The sequence below is a fragment of the Didymosphaeria variabile genome, assembly GCF_027946475.1.
Source record: "Didymosphaeria variabile strain IMI 356815 chromosome Unknown scaffold_3, whole genome shotgun sequence".
Classification (NCBI taxonomy): Eukaryota; Fungi; Ascomycota; class Dothideomycetes; order Pleosporales; family Didymosphaeriaceae; genus Didymosphaeria; species Didymosphaeria variabile.
In genome coordinates, this window is record NW_026611622.1 from 2,969,677 (window position 1) to 2,992,084 (window position 22,408).

Consider the following 22,408-nt stretch of genomic DNA (forward strand, 5'->3'; position numbering starts at 1 on the left):
GGCGTAAGCAGCAGCGACGATTGGCTTCCGGGCGGGTTCGGGCGCTACCTATTTAGGCTTACTCCACAACGAGCTGCCAGCTAAGTGTACACGACCGTCTGCCACCTTCCGAGTACTCATATCAGTCTGAAAAGATTCATCTACAAAGACTGTGTTGAATTTACGAAAACCACGTGTTCTAGCGGGGTAGTGCCACGATGGTGCTTACTCTCGTGACGATCGGCGCCTGCCCGCATGACGAGCCACATAACAACTTCTCACACAACAACACAGTCTGCGCATTTACATCTTCAGCTACTCACTACAAATGCCTGCTCTTCATCCAAAGCCCTTCAAGGTCAGTCAGGTGTATCTGACGGCCTTTCGATTCAGCCAAAGCAGTGACTAAGACTCATGACAGGTTGATATCGCCGAGGAAGAACTAGAACTTCTGAAGAAAAAGTTGCAGCTAGTTCGCCTTCCAACTGGCAATATCGAAAGTACCTGCGGAGAAGACAACGGCATTACTGTAGGTTTCATCGAAGAGGTGGTCAAATACTGGCTCGAAGAATACAATTGGGAACTCGAGCAACTCAAACTCAACGAATTCTCTCAGTTCAAAGTCACTATCGAGTTGGAAGAGTGGGGGCTCTTCGACATCCATTTCATCCACGAACGTTCCGAGGGAGAAGATGGGATTCCGTTGATCTATCTGCACGGATGGCCAGGAAACTTTACAGAAGTAACAAAAATACTTGAGCCGCTTCGATCTGCAGGTCATCATGTCGTAGCACCTTCTCTCCCTGGGTTTGGCTTTTCGTCGCACACCACCAAGCAAGGGTTCAAGAACTGGCATTCAGCAGAGCTGCTGCATCGACTCATGACCGGACTAGGCTACGAGCAATATGTCGTGGCGGGCGGGGACTGGGGAGCGATGATAGCATCATCCATGGTTCGACTTCACCCAGAAAACATACAGTCAGTCCATCTTACCAACGTAAGTCTGTCTTTTCTCGCAGAGTGGTCGATTGACATAGGCTGTCGCTAGGTTTTCGTCAAGCCTCCTGAGGACGGCAACAAGCTAGAGTATTCCGACTTCGAGAAGCGCTCTCTGGAGATAATGAATTGGTTCCAGAAAGGGCAAGCCGGCTACGGCCAGATACAGAGCACAAAACCGCGCACCCTAGGCTTCGCTATGCACGACTCTCCTGTGGGCATGCTTGCCTGGATGGCCGATAAACTTCAGATGTGGTAAGTTCGGGTACAAAGTGGATGCCTCAGCTGTCACAAATGTCTGAAACTCTCAAGCGGATTCATACCTCCTTCGGCCCATTCTTTTGAATTGAACATTACACTGACTTTGTACCCCCCACCGTTAGGTCCGACGGCTATCCATGGACTAGGGATGAGATAATCACGTGGACACTACTGCATTATTTCCCAGGCCCAACGACCGCCTTTCAGATGTACTTTGAAAATTTGTCGCTAGCGACGTCGGGTGAGATTCCACCTGGTACGGAAAGGTTCGTAAAGGTGCCTACCGGAGTGAGTGCTTTTGCAAGGGAGGTATTCATGGTACCGCGAAGTTGGGCGGAGAAGGACTTCAATATCGTGGGATGGCAGCAACATCCGCGGGGAGGTCATTTTCCAGGCTATGAGCAGCCCCAGGAGCTGAGCTCGGACATGATCAATCTTTTCAAGACACTCTGGAAGCCCTCGATTCCTTCTCAATTCTGAACTTCGGGCATACGAATGATCAGACCCTCAATACTGCGTGGATTCGGCACGATTTGTTGAATTGTTAGAGAGTGTCGTGCTTGGTGCTGTTCTGTTTCTAGTGTGTTGACTTTCCGTCGCAAAGTTGCAAATAGTGAGCCATCGCAATGCAAGATGTACTCATGCCCCATGTTTTTAGGGTGACAATGATGATATATATCGTTCGGGCAGAGCGTGAAGAAGTCTTAGCTCTTTGAAGGTAGCTCATACTAGCGCCTTCGGAACAGGAAATCAATCCCGTCGACCCGTTTCGCCCGCAGCTCGTTCCAACGTTGCTACAACACTCAACTATTAACAATGGGTGCTGCACCGCTTTCGAAATCACACACAAGTGCCACCACGTGCACACCTTCCAGCCCTGTCTCGGGACGCTTAGCCTGTGCGACGTCCTACCTTGTACCGGCTGATTGTCCCTGTCGGTTGCGGTCCGGACGCCCGACCACGGCAAACCTCCCAACACCATGCATACGATCCCCGCATACGCCGCATACGTCAATCGGTTGCTTCGACGCTCTGGTTCGAAGAAGATCTCTCTGCTTGGTGATAACAAAGGTCGTACATCCTACAATACAGCCTCACTGAAGGTATAACTCCAATCCGCAAGTTACACAACTGTATCGTCGCATCCGCCGCGGACCACCACATCATGCACTTTGCCGCACATTCTCGTGTTCGCCCACCCAACCACATCTTTACCGGCGCTGCACGTTATAGCACCCTGTGGCAAGAGGTGCGCTTACACAACCACTGGAAGGTTGAGTTCGCCTTTTCTAGTGTGACCTATCATATCTTCGCCTACCATTTCTTCCGCGCACCTCCCATCGGCACGAATGATGCCTCGAAAGCTTGGTACCTGTCTAATCAACATCAATATATGCAGAAAGCGTCGCGCTAGCTCGGAAACCTGGTGCTCTCATCAGCCGTGAGGACGTAATTGCGCAAGTTGATACGCGAGACGCGGAGCGCTTTTCTAGAACGAAAATTGATTGCGGACCAGATACAAGATATGACCAAGTGATTGGGTAGAGGCAGCGTCCTGCCTCCTATATGGCTAGCGAATTTGCGTGTTCCTCCTTCTGTTGATGCTATCCCTCGGCCTTTTTGTCGCTCTTCTTGATCGTCGCAGTCGCTATCGCCATGTCAAGTGCTCATCGCAAACGAGCCGCGAGATCGCATCTATGTCGGACGTTGTGTATTGGTTACACAACATACATGTATGTTGCTGCTACACTGGCACAAGCGGGTGAGTCCCTAGACCAGCGCTTTATGATTGTGCTCCACAAGAACTTCTGTGCTTCTTACTGACACCTAGTTGTAGGTGACCAAATAGCTGTAACGGCTATATCGGAAGAAAGTATGATAGCACTCAGCGGCATCACTATAACACCATCGGTTCCTCGTACGTAGCCTCCCACCCAATATCATTCCTGCGAATGTAGGTTCTAATTAGGCGTTACCCGTGCTAGGAACCGCTCCTTTAGCTTCTGCACTCAAAACTTCGACCAAGTTTCCTACAGGCCTTATACCGTCGGCACCTCGAACCTCGAGCATAATACCGTCAGAGCCGCCTAACGTTGCACGTTTCCCTACAGGTCTCATACCATCGGCACCTCGATCTTCCAGCATAATATCAACAGCGCTTTCTCTACCAGGCGAGCCGTTATCAGCAGCGCCTCCTACTATAATATCTGAGAGCACAGTACCATCAAAGGCTACATCTCCAGCACACACAGAATTGATACCCTCCGCACCAATCTCATCTATACCGCAATCAACTACCTTTAATACAATTTCCTCGCCCTTCAATACATTTTCTACAATCAACAACGGGACAATCCCCGTCAGCGCCACCAATGTCGTCCCCACAATGCTACCAACGGGTATGACCTCCACACAGGAAGGCCTTCGTCCCGTGCCAGCGCCGAGTACCAATCCCGGCGATCCCGATGGCCACCACGAGATCCCAGAACCCAACTTCACAATAACCCTTCCCTGCCGCGGATGCTCTCCCATTGTCGAGATCACAGCGACCGGCTGGGAGACCATTCCTTCGTTTCCAATCAACGTTCCGCCTGCACAGGAGGTAGAGACAAAAGCGAGTAGCCTTCCGGTCTTACCACCAATCATAACACTCCCGGCTGGCCCTTCGAATGTTCTCGTCCGACCAGGCTCGTCGGGCGGTGATTTCATCATCGATGATTCCACGACAGTGAAGCCTGGCCAAACTGTTACCGTGGGAGGCACGCCTGTCGCGGTCCACACATCTATTGGACAAACCAAAGTCGTTATCGGCGGCACGCAGACAGTAACCCTAAGGCCGCCCTACAACCGGCCCGTAGCTACCATCACTATCGGAGACTCACCCTTCGTCGTCAACCCCGCGCCCTCAGGCGGCAACTTCATCGTCGGCGACACGACCGTCGCGCCCGGCCGAACAGTCACAATATCCAACACGCCTGTCGCCATCCGAACAGATGCTTCACGCACGGAGCTTGTCCTCGCCGGCACCCAAATCGTTCCACTCGCCCCTGCCGATGCCCTTATCACAGACGCCCCCGTCCTCCTCCCCATCACCCTCGCCAACGGGGCAGTCATAACCCCCTCCCACCCATAGTGTCCGACCCAAACATACTCCTTCCTGAAGGCTACGTGCTGTCTCCTGGGCAGTCCTTACGCCCCGGTGCTCCACCTATAACCATGTCGGGAACAACCTACTCCCTCGATGGCAGCGCCACAGCCCTCGTCATAAACGGACAAACCACAATCCTACACCCTTCCTACGGCACTCTTGTCACCACCAGCTCTGCTGCACCGCTGACCCTTTGGGGACACGTGTACACCGCCAACCGCGCGGGTTATTATAGTCTTGCGCCGGGAACGACGCTTGTGCCTGGGGGGCCGGCGGTCACGGTGTCGGGCAGTGTGGTTAGTCTGGAAGCGGCTGGCACAGCTGCCATCATACAGGGTAGTACGAGCGCGATGCAGCCAGTGACGGCGATCGTCACTCTTGTTAGAAGCTCGGGCGGGCTGCCTAGTGGTGCTGCTGGGACGGCAAATGGGGCGCCGTTGCCGACGGTGGGGAAGCATTCTGGTGGAACGGCGAGGGAGGCCTGGATTGAGCGCATCTTGTGGGTTGGAATGGTGCTGGTGGGCTGGTTGGGGGTTTGGCTTTGAGGAGGGAGAGGGCAGGGCAGAGCAGAGCAGGGAAGGGCGGTTCAGAGAAGAGAGCGATGTAGATATACCATATTGAGTCCTTGCATGGGTAAAACATATGATAGCGAGATATCATCGAAGTATAGCGGTTCATCGGAAAATCCGGTGCAGTGTTGCTCCGGGGTAAGCAGCCCCTAAACCTTTGTCCTAGTTCTGTAACAATTGGACCGAATGGACGGGGAAGTACCAAAGATGCAGACCTGAGCTTTGAGTAATAGATCCAATCTGGACCGCATTGATCTCTGACTGCATATCCGCGGCTTCTTGTTTGTTTCTTTTCATTCTACCTACCCAAGCAAAACGTTGCGTCGCAACTAACATTAAGTGTGCCCATATACACAAGTGTACCGTTTTACTCCATGCTTCCAAGCCGAATCTTAGAATCCCCACCATCAAATGCTCGTATATAGACACAAGAATGCCCTCACACTCAGCATCTATTTCTGTCTTTTCCTTTTCAGCCCTTCTGCAAAGCACACAAAGATCTACATCCCCTCCTCCATCCCCACATTCCGCCACCAAGGCGCGCCCGGCCCTTTCTCCAAAAACATCTCCTCCGCATCGCCGACCTGCCTCCTCTCACTAACCTCCATGCCCACCTGCCCGTTGAGCTTCAGCCGCATAGACCGATTACCTTGTGCCCGTCCTTGAGAGGATCGGATCATCTCCGAAGATGTCCACTCGTCTCTCCTGACTGGTAATTGCTATTGGAGAGGTTCGGAGGATGAGGAAAGACGGTTGAGGTGCAAGTAAACATCTGTGCCATAGCTGTGAAAATTGTTAGTTAGTGTGAAGCTGGAGGAGCGGGATTAGACTCACCCTTCCATGCTAATAAGCTTTAGATCGCCGCCAAAGTACCTCGCGTATAGCCGTGAGATAGGTAGACCGTAGCCAAAGCCTGCCATGGGCGCCTTGAAGTCACTCTTGTTAAAGTCAGGGTCCAGGCTCGGCGTCTGGTCCACAGTCGTGTACATGTACGTCCACACGAGGGGGATTGCTGACCGCGGGATGCCGCCTCCTTCATCCGTGATCTTGATGGTAATGTCCTCCTGACCCTCGGCGACGATGACCTTTGTCACCGGGAAGTCCTCTTTGTCTTGCCCTCGTGTTTCCACCACCGCGCGCAGAGAGTTCTTGAGCGTCTCGAAAAGCATGTGCGACAAGTGGCCGGGGACGTACATGAAGCTGATGTCGGGGTTGCACACAAGCTGGACCTTGGGCGCCTCGAACAAGCCATAGTGGTCTTCGCACACGAAGCGCGCATTCTCAATTGCCTCCTGCGCAAGCTCTCTGACGTTGGTCTTGGTGCAGATAATACCAACGTAATTAGGATCGGAACGCTGGCGCTGATCGGTAAGTGCGATGTGCTGACCGATCAGCATGCGGATTCCAATGCGGCTCATGTAGAAGCGGTCGAGGAACGCTTGGATGTTGTGGTCGATCTGCATGCGCTGCTTCTTGCGCTTCCATTCCAAGATGCCCTGTGCGACTGTGGTGACGACGCTGTCGTGCCGCCGCTTGATCTTCTCGAGCGTCTCCGCAAACTTTGTGTTGTAGGCGGCTAGCTCGATGGGCCAGTCCTGACCGTCGTCGGCGGCGGCGTAGTATCTTCGCGCGGTTGCGGCGCCCTTCACTTCCCTGCCGTTGGTGTTGGCGTGGGCGTTGCCGTTGCCGTTGCTACTGCCACTGCCATTCTCGGGCGCCGACCTGTACTGGCCTTGCTTGATGCTTGGGTTTTGCGTGCCCTTGGACGTCAACTCGGTCTTCTTCGCTGGTTTTAATAGCCGATTCTTTACTTCGGAGGTGATGTTCGGTCGAGACAAGTTGGTAAGCTCCTGTGGTAGATCAGATGAGTCAAGAGTGTTGTAAAGGAGCAGCCTAGCACGTACATCGAATGACTGTGCGTACCAGTCGCGCACTCTGCATATTGAAGGCATCTCATTGAGGCCATCGGGAAGCTCGTGGAGCTCTTGCACGCGGTGGGCAAGTCGTATGGGTAGCTCTTCGGAGAGGAATTGTGACGCGCGGAAGAGGGTCCCCGTGGAAGGTTTCTCACCAAACTGCACCATCTGGCGGAGGGATACACCTAAGTACAGGTTAATAAGGATTCGTGGTTACGGTTTCAATATACACACTGGTCGCCGGAAAGTTGCTGTAGTGCTGCTGCTGTTAGCATGTGGGACATGGGACGATTGGAAAGAAGCGATGCCGCACCTTGATGGTGTCCATCAGCCTCTCTGTCCGTTTCCACGACATGATGTCAAGCTAAAAAGGCCACCCGGCCTGCTGCGCTGCGTGTCCGCCAAGGTGTAGGTGAGGCTCAATCGATGTATCAAAGAAGCATGCGACAGAGGGCGCACGAGCGGTAAACGCCGAAGCACTTCCGCCCCGCTATGACGCTTGACTCAATGAGATGTTGGACCGAGGTACCACGCGTTGCGGAGTGGTCGATTGGCGAATTACACTGAATGGACAGAACTAAAGGAATGAGACACGAGAGCAACGAGCAAGATGTTAGGTGTTGGTGACGCGAACGGCAATTGGTCTGCCGGCGGAGACGGATGGTGCAGCCAACGCTCCCCACACTTTGAGCCTCCAGTCTCCCGCGCCGGAAGCTTTCACGTGGAGAGAAAAAGCAGCGGGTGCGCGCGTGATACCCTCAATCCCGCGTAGCTGACGCGATTGAAGCTTGTAATGTAATTTGGTCCTTCACGTCTATGGTTGTGCCTCTCTGTCTACAAGGCTCAATACAACTGCAGGGATGCAATCGGCAAGCGAACAGAGCTGTCGCTTTCCGGTCATCCTCGGGAATCAACATCTGGCGACGAAATCTTCCACAGCTCCGAATTACCCACGTGAGGAGCGCCACGTGACAGCGCAGCCACCTGGGCACCTGGGCATTGGCCGCTGATACCATGGTCTCGTCCATCAGGAACACGTTGTCAACCGAATGCTCCAACGCTGTCTGGTCAATTCAGGGGACATGCTTGGTGTCTGTGATGCACGTGTCGATCAACGGAAGATGCATGTTGATCACGCAGAAAAACGCTCGTGTTGGAAGAGGAGGAGAATTGGTATTTCGAGTGCGGCCAAGTCCTGACCAGTCCCATGCTGCAGCTATAAGAGAAACCGTCTTGCGCAGAACACCACATATATATTACATGTATACAAGACAAACAACTGCACTGCACCGCACCACCGCCTTAATCGTACGTCTATCATGTCTGCTGATGGTACATGTCGGAACAAAAAGCTTTTCGACCAGAGGGAATTAGAGGACCATGCCGAAGGGAGAATCGAAGGAGAACAGCCGTACGCGCACTGCGTTTACTTTGTCTCGTTCTGGAGGAAGGTGATGAGGTCGTTTCGATCCTTGGGCTTCTTGAGACCACCGAAGGCCATCTTGGTACCGGGAATGTACTTCTTGGGGTTCTCGAGGTACTCGAACTGGGCGGGATTAGCCGTCAACTTGCTGGGCGCACGTCCGAAGTGAACTTACCAGGGTGTCGTTGCCCCACTCAACGCCCTTCTGCTTGTTGGCGTCGGTGTACGAGAAACCCTCGACCTGGCCAGACTTGCGGCCGAAGAGACCGTGTAGGTTGGGGCCGATCTTGTTGCCCTCACCCTCCTTCAGGGTGTGGCATTGAGCGCATCGGGTCTGCCGGACGTTAATTTCGGATACCACTGACGGCACTTTGGTGTCTGTCGTACCTTGAAGAGGTTGGCACCCTTCTTAGCATCGCCTGTGAAGATACGTCAGCAATGGTCTTGATGAAGATCGAGCTCGGTTGCGCCCGTCTCTCCCGCAAGTTGAGCGCAAAGCCGCCACATGGCCATGGGGACCACGGAAGTTGGCAAGCAAGCCTGGGATTGCGTCCTCAGGCTATGCTCGCTCCTCAAAGCAGTATCCGATGCGACGCGATGGCTCAATGTCTGGGATAGAAACGTGGCGATGCGAGCAGCTGGATGACGTTTGGCAGCAGATGTGCGCACATACCCTGTTCGAAGCCCATTGTGAATAAAGAGAGGAAGCTGAAGTAGCTGTTGGGTTGGTGCAGTAATGGAGCGGAGGAGTGGAGGTCGAGGAGGCTGGCTTGCGAGATGGGAAGTAAAAAAGCTGATGATGGGAAAGCAGGAGAGAGTTTTTGAGCGTCACCGGCTTGGCACTAGGCCGCGCAGAAGGGCTCGAGCGGGCCCCGTAGCAACCAATGGCGATGCAGCTGAAAGAAATCGACAAAAGTGGCTCGGGCGAAGCCGGGGCGTGGGCTGGCGGAAATGAGCGCTCCTTGTGGCCGTTGCTGGCTGGCCGTCGTCTGTCGTGCGCACACAATGACAGCTCAGCAGAACAGGTCATGGCTCTTGCGGTACGCCATCATGACAATGCTCCAGGGCTGCTCCGCCGTCTCGTGACCGGTTACTCACCCTTTGCGCTCGGTTAGCACCCGGCCAACTACATCCCTCCAAGTTCGAGTACCGCATCCCACGTACCAACAACCTCGGTCTCGGTCTGCAGCTCGCTCTGCTGCACCAGCCTCTTGCGCCACACACGCGGTCATGAATCAGATCCCCGACGTCTTGTACGCAGATCGCGAATCCACTACCTGGCTCATACTCGGTGCGAGCAGAGGCATCGGCCTCGAATTCGTGCGCCAGCTGCTCCAGCGCGGCGAGCGAATCATAGCCACGGTGCGCGAGCCCTGGGCGTCGCATGCGTCTGCGCTGTGGGGCCAGGCTGGGAGCGATCATGGCCGCTGTCAGATGTATATATGTGACGTCCTAAGTGAAGATAGCATCATCGTACGTTGCAAACACCTGCACGCGTGCTTCTTGTTTGGTTACGTCAGAGGCGCCGTGGGCAGTCGACTGACCACCATCAAACGCAGAAATTCGTCGGCCAGCTCATGGGCATCCGCAACCTCAAAATAGATTATGTAGTCATCAACGCCGGTGTCCTGCGATACCCCAATGTAAGAGACGCGCGCTTAATGATACAAGGGCTGCGCTGATGTTGGTAGAGAGCGACTGAGCTGTACGTACCTCGATCCTTCTTCAGCAACTTCACATGATGCCTTGATCCACCATGTCAAGTCACGCCCTGGAAACATGGCCTTGCCATTGACTATAACATGCCAACTCGTTTCCCTTCCTGATCCACCAATGCTGATGGACACCAGATCCTTCGACGAATTCGCCTTCCACCTGCACACCAACACCATCGGCCCCATCATCTGCGCACAAAAGCTCCTCCAAACAAGCATTCCCATCGGCACCATAACCTTCATGTCGTCGGACAGTGGCTCCCACGGCAACTTCCGCGAGATGGAAGACGGCTTCGCCGCCTACGCCGCCTCCAAAGCTGCCCTCAACATGGCGATACGGCACATGGCTGCCGAACTCAAGCGCAAGGACGATGATACCATAATATTAGCAATGCATCCGGGTGAGGTGGCAACGTAAGTTCAATTCCGGTAGGGTGGGGGGGGGTGCTGGGTGAGTGACTGACCTTGAGATAGGGACATGGCAAATATTAATGTGAGTTGGGATGTGCAGGGGATCATTACGCCCGAAGAGAGCGTGACGAAGATGGTAGATGTAATTCAGAGTAAAGGAATACAGCATAGCGGGACGTTTTGGACTTATGAAAATAAGCCGTATGTCTGGTGAGTAGACCTGAACACGAGTTGTGATTATACCCGTTTCGCGCTATGCATCTACGTAGTTGACGAAAAGCTGGAATGCCAAAAAGGACTGAGCTATGGGGAGGGTGCAAAATGCAGTGTCTGTTCTCTGAACGTAGTACTTCTTAGCCACCGCAGATTTTTGGCCTTCCTCAAGTAAACCCGTAATCCCTGAGCTTCTAACCCCTCCTATGCCTTGCAGACGCTACTGGAGAAAGATGCAGCGGACAATGATCGTCATGATTGACAACTACTGGCAAATTGACTTTCTGTCCAGGCACCAGCTCGTGCAGAAATCTACAGATAGGAGTACAACCATTCCGCAGGCAATTAGGTCGACAGTACCCCCTGGTGATACCGGAAGAAGCAGTTACCAAGCTATTCACGCGGAGTTTGCGGCGACGCGAGTCGGGCTAGACGGTAAGGCAGAGAACTTGGTCTGCGAAGACCTAAACGCGAAGGATCAAGTCAGCTGAGACGGGGATGCCGCAACCCGGGCATTACGTACCCATTTTGCGATTCGTGGGATGGTGGTATGCGATCCGATCGTTGAGAGGGACGGCTCAAGTGCTCCAAGTTTTTAAGCAAGATGGTGCCTTTGCATAGCTAATAGCTCTTCCGCCTTCTCCTTCTCCTTCTCATGCTAACGTCTCTTCTTGGTGGGTCCGATATCAATATACACGCTGTGGTCTTGACCAGATACTTTGCGCTTGCGCCGCTGTGTCCCGGCGTGGCTAATAGATGTTGTAGTAGGAAGAGAAACCCGTGGTAATCCTGGTGGCGAAGGAATGACTGAGGACCTTGATGTTGCCACAATGTCAACCGTAACAGGCCGCGGGACATCGCTGATGACAGCATTGTCTTCTGCCTGGCGTGCTTGCAACTCAGCCAGCATTTTTGTACGACGAGCCCGGCTCTTCTTCCTCTTCTTCTGAATGCGCTTGCGCAAGCCTTGCCCTGGATTTCTGACCACTGGATCAGCGTTGGGTTGCTCCTTGCTGGCGTAGACAGTCGCTGGATTTGGTACTTGGTATTCTTCTTTGCCAGCATCGGCACTGATATGGCTTAATTGCGACATAACAGGCTTCAGATGCTCGAGACCTTGTAGTGAGGCATGTTGTGGTGTTGCAGACAATGAAGAAGGGATGGCTTCCTTTGTATGGTTCGACGGAGCCGGCGTACTGTGAGCCACAGAGTCATCCCCAGATCCGTCGTCCTCCACCTCGCTGCTGTCCGAACTAGAGTCCGAATCAGTCGATCTCTGGTCCTCAGATGTCTCATTACTCTCCGAATCAGTTTTCTCGCCTGCTACGGTGAATGTGTCTTGGTCAACGTCCACTTCATCCTCAAGCCTCTCGCCAACACGCGCAGTGGAATAGTACCGCTGCATCATCTCCGTCATGTCAGTACGGAATGGACAGAACTTAAGCTCGCAACGGCTGCGATCATGGGTATACCCCGGAGGACGGGAGATTGGCCAGTTGTGATTCAATTCGTGAGTGAGGTGACAGTCCGCACCGCGACGGCACGTGCCATGATACCAGAAGATGCACGTCTCTTTGCACTGCCGGCTAGGCGCTGAGAGAGGCTCGGCGATGAATTTCGGACGACGGGGCGTGTTGTTTGTGTGACTTGGTAGGTTTGTAATCGTGGCGGTTTCCCTGGCTGTGGCTCCTGAGACAGGCGCATATGGGAAAGGACACTGACACCCTGAGTACCGACATCCCGAACACAGGTCATAGTGTAGAGCTTGGGCAGAAACTGGCGAGTCGGCGTTCTGTGCGTTGGTGGAATAAAACCAGAATTGCGGGCAGCCGCATACAGCACCATGACGATCGAAGAGAACGCTGGTGCGTAGATCTACGCCGAAGGTATCATAATCTTTCTGATCTGGTGGTAGGTGCATAATGGCGGTTGCACTGGTTCTGACTCACGAAGTTGATTGATCGTGGCAAGTCCGCTGTTTTAGAGCAAGCAGGTGCGAAGACCTTGAAGTAGTTCAGGCTTTACAAAGGGCTCGCGGAGGTGAAGGCGGGTTAGTGAGAAATACTGTAGTGACCCGCGGTTGTTCATTGTGACCGCCAGTGAAAGAAACAACGCATGGCCCGCATACGCGTCCGTGGCCTCATATCAGATTCATAAGAAGTCAACATAGTGATGTAAACCTGCGAAGCATCGGAAGGCGCCCAGCTTGTACATGCTCGTAGATAAGAAAAACTTGTATGTTGAGGGTGAACGTACCCGCAACCAGATGCAATACCTACACAGCGGGCGCCGAGAAAATTCGGACGCTTCTGTTAATGCCTGCTGTAACGGTGTCCGAGTTTACCCTGTATCCATTGTGCTAAAATATCATGTTCAGCAACTTCGACGTAACCCTAATCGCCACCCAGGCACCAAACCCCACAACACCGAAGAAGATACCCAAGGCCCTTAGATTCCTCATCTCCACTCCCGAGCTCTTGAGCTTGATTTCTCTCGGCTTGCCCATAGCCGTAACCGTATCATACTCTGGAACGTGCTTGAAGTCAAACGTGGTTTCCACACCAGCAAGACCATAGTTAGCGTTCACGATGACATTGTAGAAGATGCGCTTCAGTCGCTCGACATGACCATGATCAAGGCTGGGTATAGCGCGGTAGAAATAACAGACGCCCATGAAGAAGAGGCACTGGCCGGCCATGAGTGACCAGTAGTACCAGGACACACGCGGTAACCCCAATGCGTCGGCAAGATCGTTGCCATTAAGCCATCGAGCGCTGGCAATCAACATATCTGGAGAGACAAATGTCGGTGGTTGGCCCTCGAGACAGTGGATGATGTTATTGGCGAGGACCTTGGACATATCGGAGGGATGAACCTCGTTCCAGAGGAGTGATTCCATGATAGTCTTTGCCTTTTCGATGGTCTCAAAGTGCTCGTGGGGCGTGCCCATGATGTAACCAATGTATCTCCATAGTGCGACGTAGTCCTTTTTCTCTTGCTCGCGTAGGAAGATACCTTGGCGTGGGAAGCTTAACCAGATCAAAGTAGCACAAAATGTACCTATGGTGCCTATCTGATCCAGATCATTCACGGGGATACCCCATTCTTCTAGGTTGAAATAATTCGGTCGCTGCTTTGCGAGCTTCATAATCCGTTGCCGGACAGCAGCATGAAGTAGGCGGACACGTATAGACGAAGCCCAACCAGCGCCTCCCGGCTGGATCGAATTCAACGACTTTGTGCACTGGAGGATATGTTGTGTCGTCTCGAAGAGTCTCCGTCGCGCTACCTTGGTGGAAAAACCCCCGGTCCGTACCAATGTCTCCACCACTCGCGCAGCGCCCATGCCTCCTAACAGTGATTGATAGGTAAGCCCGGTAAGAGCTGGACCTCCGTATCGGTAAAAGACATCCTGTCCTCTTTGTATTTGTACCCAATCTACCCATGGCGGAACGGTGTTCACCTCGTCCCAGAGCTCTTGAAGTTTCGAATCAGACTTATGATTATCTCTTAGCAAGATGTAAAGATCTCGCTGTGGAAGTGGAATTTCTTCCTTCTGCTCTTTGTCTGCGCCTGACACACTACTCTGTCGCGGAAGATCATCTCTCCGCGGAAGCGCTCCGCTGGTTGGTGGCGAAATCTCATTGAGACGATCAAGACATTCTTCTCCTAGCACATCATACGAATGTTTGAGTGCTGTGGCTTGTTCTTCTGTGAGATGACGTTCAGTCCATTCAAATTCATAACCCCAGCAGCTTAGAGCGGTCAGTGAAGCGCTCTAACCACATGACTCGCTGGAACTTACTATCTTGTGTTCTCAGACCGCCGTCTGAAAGGATTGTGCAAGGCCATGATAGGAGTCAAAGGCAGAATCAAACCAGGAATTATTCACAAAATGGACAGTAGAGATGAAGAAATCGAGGCGAAACAGACTCTGCGACCGAAGCGCAAGCATCTCGGCGTTTTGAATCGAACCGTCACCAGTCAGATGCTACCGACTAGCCCGGACCACGTGTGAACTTACTACGGTATGCAAGATTGTCGCCCCGCCCAACACTGTTCATGTATGACCCTCTATGTGTCCAATGGATCAGAGATGTCAATTAATGCTTTGGAGCAGGAACGTGAAAGTCGTGCTGGGACCACACAAGCTGCACTTCGTGACGTCAGCCTCGTCTCGCTTTAGAAATGTGGCTGTGGTGGCTGGTGATGTAGCAGTTCTTGGCGTATGGATACCCGTTGATCTCCCGAAACTTTTCTTGAGCTCCTTTCCGTGCCCCATGCCAGCCATGAAATGTCCCGCCTGTTCAAGAGCGACCCTGAGTCTCTTCTTTCGCTCGATCTTCGACCTTGAATCGAATATCCTCCCCAGTACGAACTCGGCTCGCAACGCTGCATCGTCACGACCCTTCTCCACCGCGCGCCGTCGCTTACAATCATACGGAGCATTCAATGACAATACAAGAGTTTGGGCGACGAATCAGTCGCCAGAAGTGCACGGTGCAGCCGAAACAGAGAAAGAGCGCCCGGCATGGCAAGTGGAGAAGGAAGCCGTGAAACGAAAGCTAAACGGAGAGGCGTGGAATCCTCGCAAAAAACTTTCCCCTGACACCATGGAAGGTATACGCCATCTACACAAGACTCAGCCGACAAAGTTCACCACCCCCGTTCTCGCGCAGTATTTCCAGGTCTCCCCGGAAGCCATCAAGCGCATCTTGAGGAGCAAATGGCGACCCTCAGATCAAGAACAGGAGGACAAGTTACGGAGGTGGGACAAGCGTGGTGAACAGATATGGACAAATCTTGTTGAGCTAGGAGTCAAGCCGCCGAAGAAATGGAGAGAGATGGGTGTAGGTCGATCAAGGAATGGGGAGAAACCGAGGTGGAAATCAGGGTCCAGGAATCAAGTAGTCGTAAAGGACAGCTTCGGCGGCGACGACTTTGGTTGGGCAGAGGAGGACCTCATACCAATCGTAGACGGAAAATCTGGGACGCAATCGTCGCGCAAGGCGAATGTACCTTTTTCGGATCGCATAGGCATATGAGCCAACAACAAGGTGGACTCGGGATTGCGATGGCGGGGCTAAAGACCAAAGCTGCTGGTATAGGCCCTTTTCGGCGAGCCGTTCAAGACGCGCTTATCATGTCCACTGCCACCAGCCGTGCAAGAGATCCGAGCGGGCATGGAGCTCCTCGAAGTGAATCTTCACCGGTTCAGCGACAAGACACTTTTACAGTGTCGTGTTTGGACAAGTGTTCTGCACGATGTCCAGCGCCACGACGAATGTCAGAACACATTGTGCTGGTAGCTTGCAGCGAAATATCAGAGAAGCAGCGCTAGTTTCTATGTAGGGCAGATGGAAGCCATGGTGCAGGACGACCGATACATGGTGTAACTTAACACTGCACAAATTTACTGCAATACTCCGAACAACCTCTCTGTGATAGATGCACACAGGATCTTGATCCCGTCACCCAACGCAACGGTGTCGACATGAAGCTTTGAGTTCTCGTCACTCCTGTGGTTACATGATGACTAACGATCCGCACGGACACTGCCAGTGTCAGTGTCAGACAGCCCTGGAGCCCTGGAGTACGCCAGGGCACGTTCGCAGAAGCTTCGATCGGCCGGCTCGCAACGTGTCACCACGGTAGTAAAAGACTGGCGTCTGGACCGTCAACTTCGCAACAAATCCTCGCATGTGCCTGTGTCCATGCCCGGGCGCAGGATCTCGTTCGCGTGGATCACGTGAGGCAGTCCATTCCTAGGTTCCAAGGAAGGTTCCCAGGTTAGAACCTGCACTATCATTGGACAGGGAAAGTTTCCTTCTAATCTCTGGTAGGTCAATCGACAGATAGACCCTGCGCAACTAGGACTGCGTAGCTCAGCCCTAGCAACCCCCTCAGCATGTCCAGCGGGAGAAGGACAACGAAACAAAGCGCTTGGAGGCGGGGAAACAACAATGTGCAGCCGGCGGGAGACGGTCTGCCGATGCATCGCCGCGACCTCGATCCAGAGCGGGCCTGTACTCTATTCCCGCGTGGCAATGACGCCGTCCTGCGCCGGGGGTCATCTCGCTCCCTGTCGGAACCCGCGACCCTGCATTGCGTGAAGCGCCATGGAAAGGCAGAGCGTGCTCCGGCATGTGGGTGGCATCGCCGATGAAGGCTATTAATCGTTGATCCGACGCGCAGGTCGCGCATCGCGTTCCATGGATGCAAGTAATAGCCGCAATACATACTATGTACGAGCATGGCAGTTGCCAGGTGACAAAGGGAACCTGTGCAAGAGTGAGAATCGTGCGACTTCAGATGTGAATCGCGCTGCGACAATGGCACCCTGGTTGCAGCAAACGATCAGGGAATCCGAAGTCCTGGGGTTCGCCATCGGAGGAACAGAGACAGTACAGGAGCATGCGCCAAAAGAGCTGCCGTTCGATGCTAGTGTTGCTGGGGGTTGATGAGAAGGCGGCGTCGGTTCGTCATTGGCCAGCCGTGAAAATCCCGGGGGCGGCTTCCCATTGGACAAGCTCGCGGCAATGACGTAATCCGCCAGCCCACCAGCACAGTCGCTGCAAGATACAGCGAGAATGTTCGAGTCTGGCGCGTTGCATATTCACGGTGACACAGTGTATCTAGAACTTCGTCTTGCTTCCTGTAGGAGTGCTGCCTGAGGTGGATTCGACATGGACAGGTCGCACACAACGTCATACAAAGGTCCAACGGCACGAACACGGGGTCCATGGAATGTCTATACGTTGCCCGCGAGCGCGGCATCGGAAAGAGCCTGGGTGGAAGTGGCGCCCTTGCACCAGTGTTACCTATCGTATCCGCGAACACGAGATGACGGAGAGAACGCTGCGCCAGTGCTACCTTGGAGCCCTCGAGAGCGCGGTAGGTGTGAGAGATGAAAGGCCATGGCTGCCAATTGGTCACGGTAAGAACGTCCGAGTACTGACGAGTTGGTGGGTCACCGGCCATAATACCAGCATCGTCTCTGGCGAGCAAAGCCCAGCAACACCTCCCGAGCTTTGTTTTCCCAACCCGCATCACTAAAATACAGCATTGGCCTGGCTCTTCCGCGACCGTGCCTCGTCATGCTGCCCGGCTGAGCCATCCCGTGTCTTTTTTCTCCTCCCAACGCAACCTACCACCCCCGATCCAATGACCGCGGCCCTGGGCATCCTTTGTTAGAGACCGTGCGCAATCATGTCTGCCAACGTACCGGGCCCGTCGACTAGGAAGGTCGCGATACCTCGCCTGCAAAGGATCAATCACTCGCAATCTTCAAAGGACCGGAGAAGAGTCAGTCGTGCATGCACAGCCTGCCGCTCCCACAAGATCAAATGCACTGGCGATGTTCCGCAATGCAAGCACTGCGAGACCACCGGTCGAGAGTGCGTGTACATAATGCCTCGCAAAGACCGTCTCAAAACGTTCGTGCAATATCTTTTCCTGCCTCGTGGCACCGTCATCTGACGACTCCAGCGTAACCGAACGAAGCGGGCACATGGCCGGGCTGCTGAACAAGCTGCGTGCCTTTGCCAACGACCAAGACAAAGCGCGCATAGCAGAACTGCTCGAAGCTGTATGATTCCCTCGTGAACACGCCAGTTGATGCTGCCAAAGTCTGAGTGCTCTCATGCTGGTTCAAGATATACACAGCAGAGGCCTCCAACCCTCAAACTTTGCCGTCATCGTTGCATTGTGGCACTAACGCATCTTCAGGCCGACGAAGACATTTCCGAGTCTCGTCAGACTCCGACAGTTTCCAATCCCGATACCAACGATGAGGAGTCGACTAAATCCGAATACATGATCGATGCCGACATGGGCGAACCACTACATAGACTGAATGCCCCGTCGTTGGACCTCGTTGACGAGAACCTGCATGAGACCGATCAAGCGCGCGCCACAGGTTTTTTAGGGGCGAACTCGGAAGTTCAGTGGCTTCGTAGCTTCCTCCTGTTGGAACGAGGATGCAGCCATATAACAACTTCCGAACGAGGCTCGTCAGCACGCTCTGCCAACAACGAGCAGGTGAGCGCCGTCACCTTCTACCTCGACAGTCGAAGGATCGATCCAGAGTTTCGTGTCGACCCGTACGAGCTTCCCACGGCCGACGCGGCTGAACAATTGTTGAATGTCTACATGGAGAAAGTGCATGACTCCTTCCCGATTCTTCCACGAAAACTATTTCAAGACCAATGCCGGAAATATTTTGATGCACTGAGACAAGGCGCAGCTCCAAGATTGAGTTCGAAATGGCAAGCGATACTGAACTTGGTGTTTGCCATCGCGGCGAAATACTCTCATCTCGTCAAGGCCAATTGGCAGGCAGATGAACGGGACCACCTCATATACCAAGCAAGGGCACACGCGTTTGCATGGAACGAATCCACACTTGGACAGCACCCTGACTTGCCACAAATCCAAGTGGCTGGTCTGCTGGCCTTCTATTACCTGTCGGTCGGGCAGGTCAGCCGGTAGGTATTGTGTCGCGGACCCGAACGTGTATGCTAATACAAGCCAGAGCATGGGTAGTTGTCGGTATTGCGCTCCGCTTTGCAACTGCACTCGGTCTCCACGTTCGGAACGAAGATCCATCGGCCTCAGGAGCCAAGCGTGAGGTGTTGATTCGTGTTTGGTGGAGCCTGTACTACGTGGAACGGCAGCTCAGCATTATCACTGGTCGACCAAGTGTGATTGTTGATTCTTGTTGCTCCGTGCCGTTGCCAGTACCATTTTCTGAACAGCAGATGTCGGAGGACGTCAACCTCGTAGATGCGTTGCGAAGGTCCAGTATAGTCTCAGCTGCCTCTCCCGTGGCGCACAGCGACCCGTTTTCTGAAAATCGTCCTATGAGCGGCAGCAAGCCCAGTAGATCTCCGGGCTTTGGCGGGACGGAAGCTAATTCGGGGTCTTATTTCAAGGCAGTCGTGCAGCTGTGCATCACCACGCAAAGCATCCTGACTTCGCTTTACTCGGCCGGAACAGTGATCCGTTCCCCGAGCGACCTTCAACAGGATATTGTACAAATTGGTAGACGAATCGATGACTGGGCTGCCAATCTCCCCGTCGACTTCAACTTCCAAGTTCCTTTTGACAATATGACCACGTCGGATAATATTGCGTTTCGCCAGCGCACGATGTTGGCGTTTCAATACTGTAGCGCCAAGATCTTACTCACACGCCCTTGTTTGAGTGGATTGAGTGAGATTGAGAAACAGCACAAAGAAGCGGCAGCGTCAGCAAGCTTTGCTCGGCGGATGGCAGGGATCTGCGTGGACGCAGCCAAAATGGAGGTGGATTTACTACCGGATCAACCCCAGCCTCGCTTCGTGTACGAATTCGGACCTTGGTGGACACTTGTACATCATTTAATGCAAGCATTTGCTGTATTCCTCCTAGCTCTTTCTTATTCGCCCGCGATGCAACAAGACAATGTCGTCCTCGCAGGGTACTGCGTCAAAATCATCCGCTGGCTGCATGCCATGGAAGACTCACTTGCCGAGCGGGCACACCAGGTAGCTGTTGGTTGCTATGAGGTTGTCGCGGTTCGACTTTCATTACCTGGGTCCAAGCCATGGGCGTCCAACAAGATGCCGGTTTCTGGAATTAGACAAGATGGCGTACGACAAGCAGGGTTTTCAGGATTTCATCCAGCTGTTGCTGACATGAGTTACGCACCCGATCTTTCAGCAGCGGCTTATTCTGGAATCGGACACGATTCAGCGCCATATCTTTACGCACCTGATGGACTCTTCGTCCCTCCGAACAGCGGGCAGATGTACGACGGAACTGTCTACCATCAGCTTCAATAGATCGGCACTCGTGTATACATGAGCGGCTCTTGACTTTCGGCTTACCTGTAAATGGGAGCCTGAGTACATTGTTGTATCGCGAGCGGGTACACGAATGCAGAAATGCACTCAAATTTGGGTTCTTAAGGCTTTGCATTCTCGATTGAGAAAATGAAGGCCGGTGTGCACGACATTCTGGCTGATAACGATAGATGGAGCAACGACATTCATAAATAACGTACGGCGGGGTGGGGCTGGTCATGTTCTTGCTGATGAAGAATGATGTAGGGTTGCCTCTCCCGCGGAGTGCACAGACATGCCTTTTGAGACGGGCAATCAAGCGTATGTACTAAGAACTACACGGTAATGCGTACCACGAGTATGGCACGACTTCACACAGCAATTCCCGATGAATCCGCGCCAATCAAGCAAGGGCATTCGTGCACTAGTCGAGATGTCAGCTACGGTCACGGTCTTAATAGCCAGTAACATAACAATGATACACATCTCGTTTGTCTTCGTATTTGTAATGTTACGCAGAATGCAGCAATGAACATCAGGTGTAGCGAGACCGTTATCACTCTCCACGTGGTGTAGATTGGGCGAATTCGACAATGGAAACACGACCATTGGCTGATCATGACATGATGGTCCGTTACGGGCATGCTACACATCGCCTCTCTAACAATCTGAGAAGGTTTAGGGTTCACGAAGTTTACCTTTTCCCGTCACAAGTATCCTCGACTGAAGCGGAGCGAGGGCAAGTCGCCGAACAGGCGCGAAGCTCTGTCGCGCACAAGCTCACTGTGGCTACCCTTCGGAAGAACAGCACATCGCGATCGCACCAATCGAAAAGGGCTCTCTCCTCTCCCTGAACTGATTCCAGCTTATTACAATCAGTTCACTCACCCAGGGTATTGCTTGTTGGAAGGCTTTTGGGTTGAATCTGAGTGAACCTACCCTGGACCACGGGACTCGGTACGATGGGGACGGATAGCAGGTTCCGAAGATTCCCTGATCTGTTACCTGATACCTTGCGGCTAGCCTCAACGGCAGACAAGGGGCGTTCCTACGCGCTTGATATCACTACCGAATACCATCTACAACCAGTGGCAGCGAAGCAGCTCGTCCCTCGCATTGACCTGCAAATTCGATACGAAGGAGCATCCGAAATGGCGGCGCTGTCATTGTTCCATGGCGCTAGCCTCTCGCGGCGCTTGGGCATAGCAGTGAGTGGAACTGTCAAGGCTTGCTGGAACGTTCAATATTGAACGGTGCTGCATCCTCGTGTCGTAATATTCTTTGTCTTCACCGTAGCTCAATTACTTCAAGAGCTGTCACCGAACTTCCTCGGCAGCGCCGTCCTGTCCCTCCTCGCGCAGACGGCCAGAGACGCCCCTCCCTTCGCCACCGGTGACGACCTACGCAGCAGAGCCTCAAGTCTCGTACGCAGTGACTATCTCAAGCTCACGCTCTCATGGATAACCCATCAGTCCGGCAGCTGATGACTACGATTGCCTCGCCGAACCTGAGCAGTAACGTATCGAGGTGCGCGACGATCCAACAGTTATGCAACCGCGTCGGTAAACACCCTTTCTAGCATCATTGGGGAGCCAACACACCTCACAATGCGAACGCGACGATGATCCGATCTCCTGTCACGAGACTCCGCACTGTCTGTGCCTTCGCTCGCATTTTCAAAGGTCTCTTTCATCCATACACGCTTATCCGCGAAATATACGATCGAGACCGCGATCGTGCTACGAAACACAACCAGCTGTATATCGCACCAAGAAGCTTTCGATCGATAGTACAGGAGTATCAACGAATAAAGTTGCTTCCGTGTTTATGTTCGAACAGCGCGCGGTCGTGACTGTCCTCTTCGTTCCTTCCAGCTCCGCGTTGGTCGCAACTTCCGCATCCATGGGCATCACAGTCCAGCGAACGTCCGAGATATCGCGGTGATCATAACCG

The 22,408-nt window shown here is 53.3% G+C and overlaps 9 protein-coding genes across 9 annotated transcripts; 5 read left to right on the forward strand and 4 right to left on the reverse strand.

Annotated features, from left to right (window-relative positions):
* Positions 1-307: 307 nt before the first annotated feature.
* On the forward strand, positions 308-1,234 carry N0V89_004322 (uncharacterized protein; the record flags this gene model as incomplete). The annotated part of the gene is made up of 3 exons (XM_056213109.1): positions 308-337; positions 401-976; positions 1,028-1,234. 3 exons carry the CDS (start codon positions 308-310, stop codon positions 1,232-1,234), a joined length of 813 nt encoding a protein of 270 aa, XP_056073417.1.
* Positions 1,235-3,622: 2,388 nt separating this feature from the next.
* N0V89_004323 (uncharacterized protein) lies at positions 3,623-4,369 on the forward strand (the record flags this gene model as incomplete). Its single annotated transcript, XM_056213110.1, has 1 exon — positions 3,623-4,369. One exon carries the CDS (start codon positions 3,623-3,625, stop codon positions 4,367-4,369), a length of 747 nt encoding a protein of 248 aa, XP_056073418.1.
* A 1,303-nt stretch (positions 4,370-5,672) lies between these two features.
* PDK2_2 ([Pyruvate dehydrogenase (acetyl-transferring)] kinase isozyme 2) lies at positions 5,673-7,224 on the reverse strand (the record flags this gene model as incomplete). Its single annotated transcript, XM_056213111.1, has 5 exons — positions 5,673-5,736; positions 5,788-6,803; positions 6,858-7,054; positions 7,104-7,128; positions 7,183-7,224. The coding sequence occupies 5 exons, from the start codon at positions 7,222-7,224 to the stop codon at positions 5,673-5,675; spliced, it is 1,344 nt and encodes a 447-aa protein (XP_056073419.1).
* A 1,071-nt stretch (positions 7,225-8,295) lies between these two features.
* Positions 8,296-8,981, reverse strand: CYC1 (iso-1-cytochrome c; the record flags this gene model as incomplete). Its single annotated transcript, XM_056213112.1, has 4 exons — positions 8,296-8,415; positions 8,468-8,626; positions 8,680-8,711; positions 8,966-8,981. 4 exons carry the CDS (start codon positions 8,979-8,981, stop codon positions 8,296-8,298), a joined length of 327 nt encoding a protein of 108 aa, XP_056073420.1.
* A 541-nt stretch (positions 8,982-9,522) lies between these two features.
* On the forward strand, positions 9,523-11,122 carry N0V89_004326 (uncharacterized protein; the record flags this gene model as incomplete). The annotated part of the gene is made up of 6 exons (XM_056213113.1): positions 9,523-9,765; positions 9,852-9,935; positions 9,984-9,997; positions 10,143-10,421; positions 10,482-10,500; positions 10,871-11,122. 6 exons carry the CDS (start codon positions 9,523-9,525, stop codon positions 11,120-11,122), a joined length of 891 nt encoding a protein of 296 aa, XP_056073421.1.
* A 167-nt stretch (positions 11,123-11,289) lies between these two features.
* N0V89_004327 (uncharacterized protein) lies at positions 11,290-12,048 on the reverse strand (the record flags this gene model as incomplete). Its single annotated transcript, XM_056213114.1, has 1 exon — positions 11,290-12,048. One exon carries the CDS (start codon positions 12,046-12,048, stop codon positions 11,290-11,292), a length of 759 nt encoding a protein of 252 aa, XP_056073422.1.
* A 942-nt stretch (positions 12,049-12,990) lies between these two features.
* On the reverse strand, positions 12,991-14,483 carry N0V89_004328 (uncharacterized protein; the record flags this gene model as incomplete). Its single annotated transcript, XM_056213115.1, has 2 exons — positions 12,991-14,386; positions 14,437-14,483. 2 exons carry the CDS (start codon positions 14,481-14,483, stop codon positions 12,991-12,993), a joined length of 1,443 nt encoding a protein of 480 aa, XP_056073423.1.
* A 437-nt stretch (positions 14,484-14,920) lies between these two features.
* Positions 14,921-15,676, forward strand: RRG9 (Required for respiratory growth protein 9 mitochondrial; the record flags this gene model as incomplete). Its single annotated transcript, XM_056213116.1, has 1 exon — positions 14,921-15,676. One exon carries the CDS (start codon positions 14,921-14,923, stop codon positions 15,674-15,676), a length of 756 nt encoding a protein of 251 aa, XP_056073424.1.
* Positions 15,677-18,141: 2,465 nt separating this feature from the next.
* Positions 18,142-19,121, forward strand: N0V89_004330 (uncharacterized protein; the record flags this gene model as incomplete). The annotated part of the gene is made up of 2 exons (XM_056213117.1): positions 18,142-18,219; positions 18,360-19,121. The coding sequence occupies 2 exons, from the start codon at positions 18,142-18,144 to the stop codon at positions 19,119-19,121; spliced, it is 840 nt and encodes a 279-aa protein (XP_056073425.1).
* Positions 19,122-22,408: the final 3,287 nt, after the last annotated feature.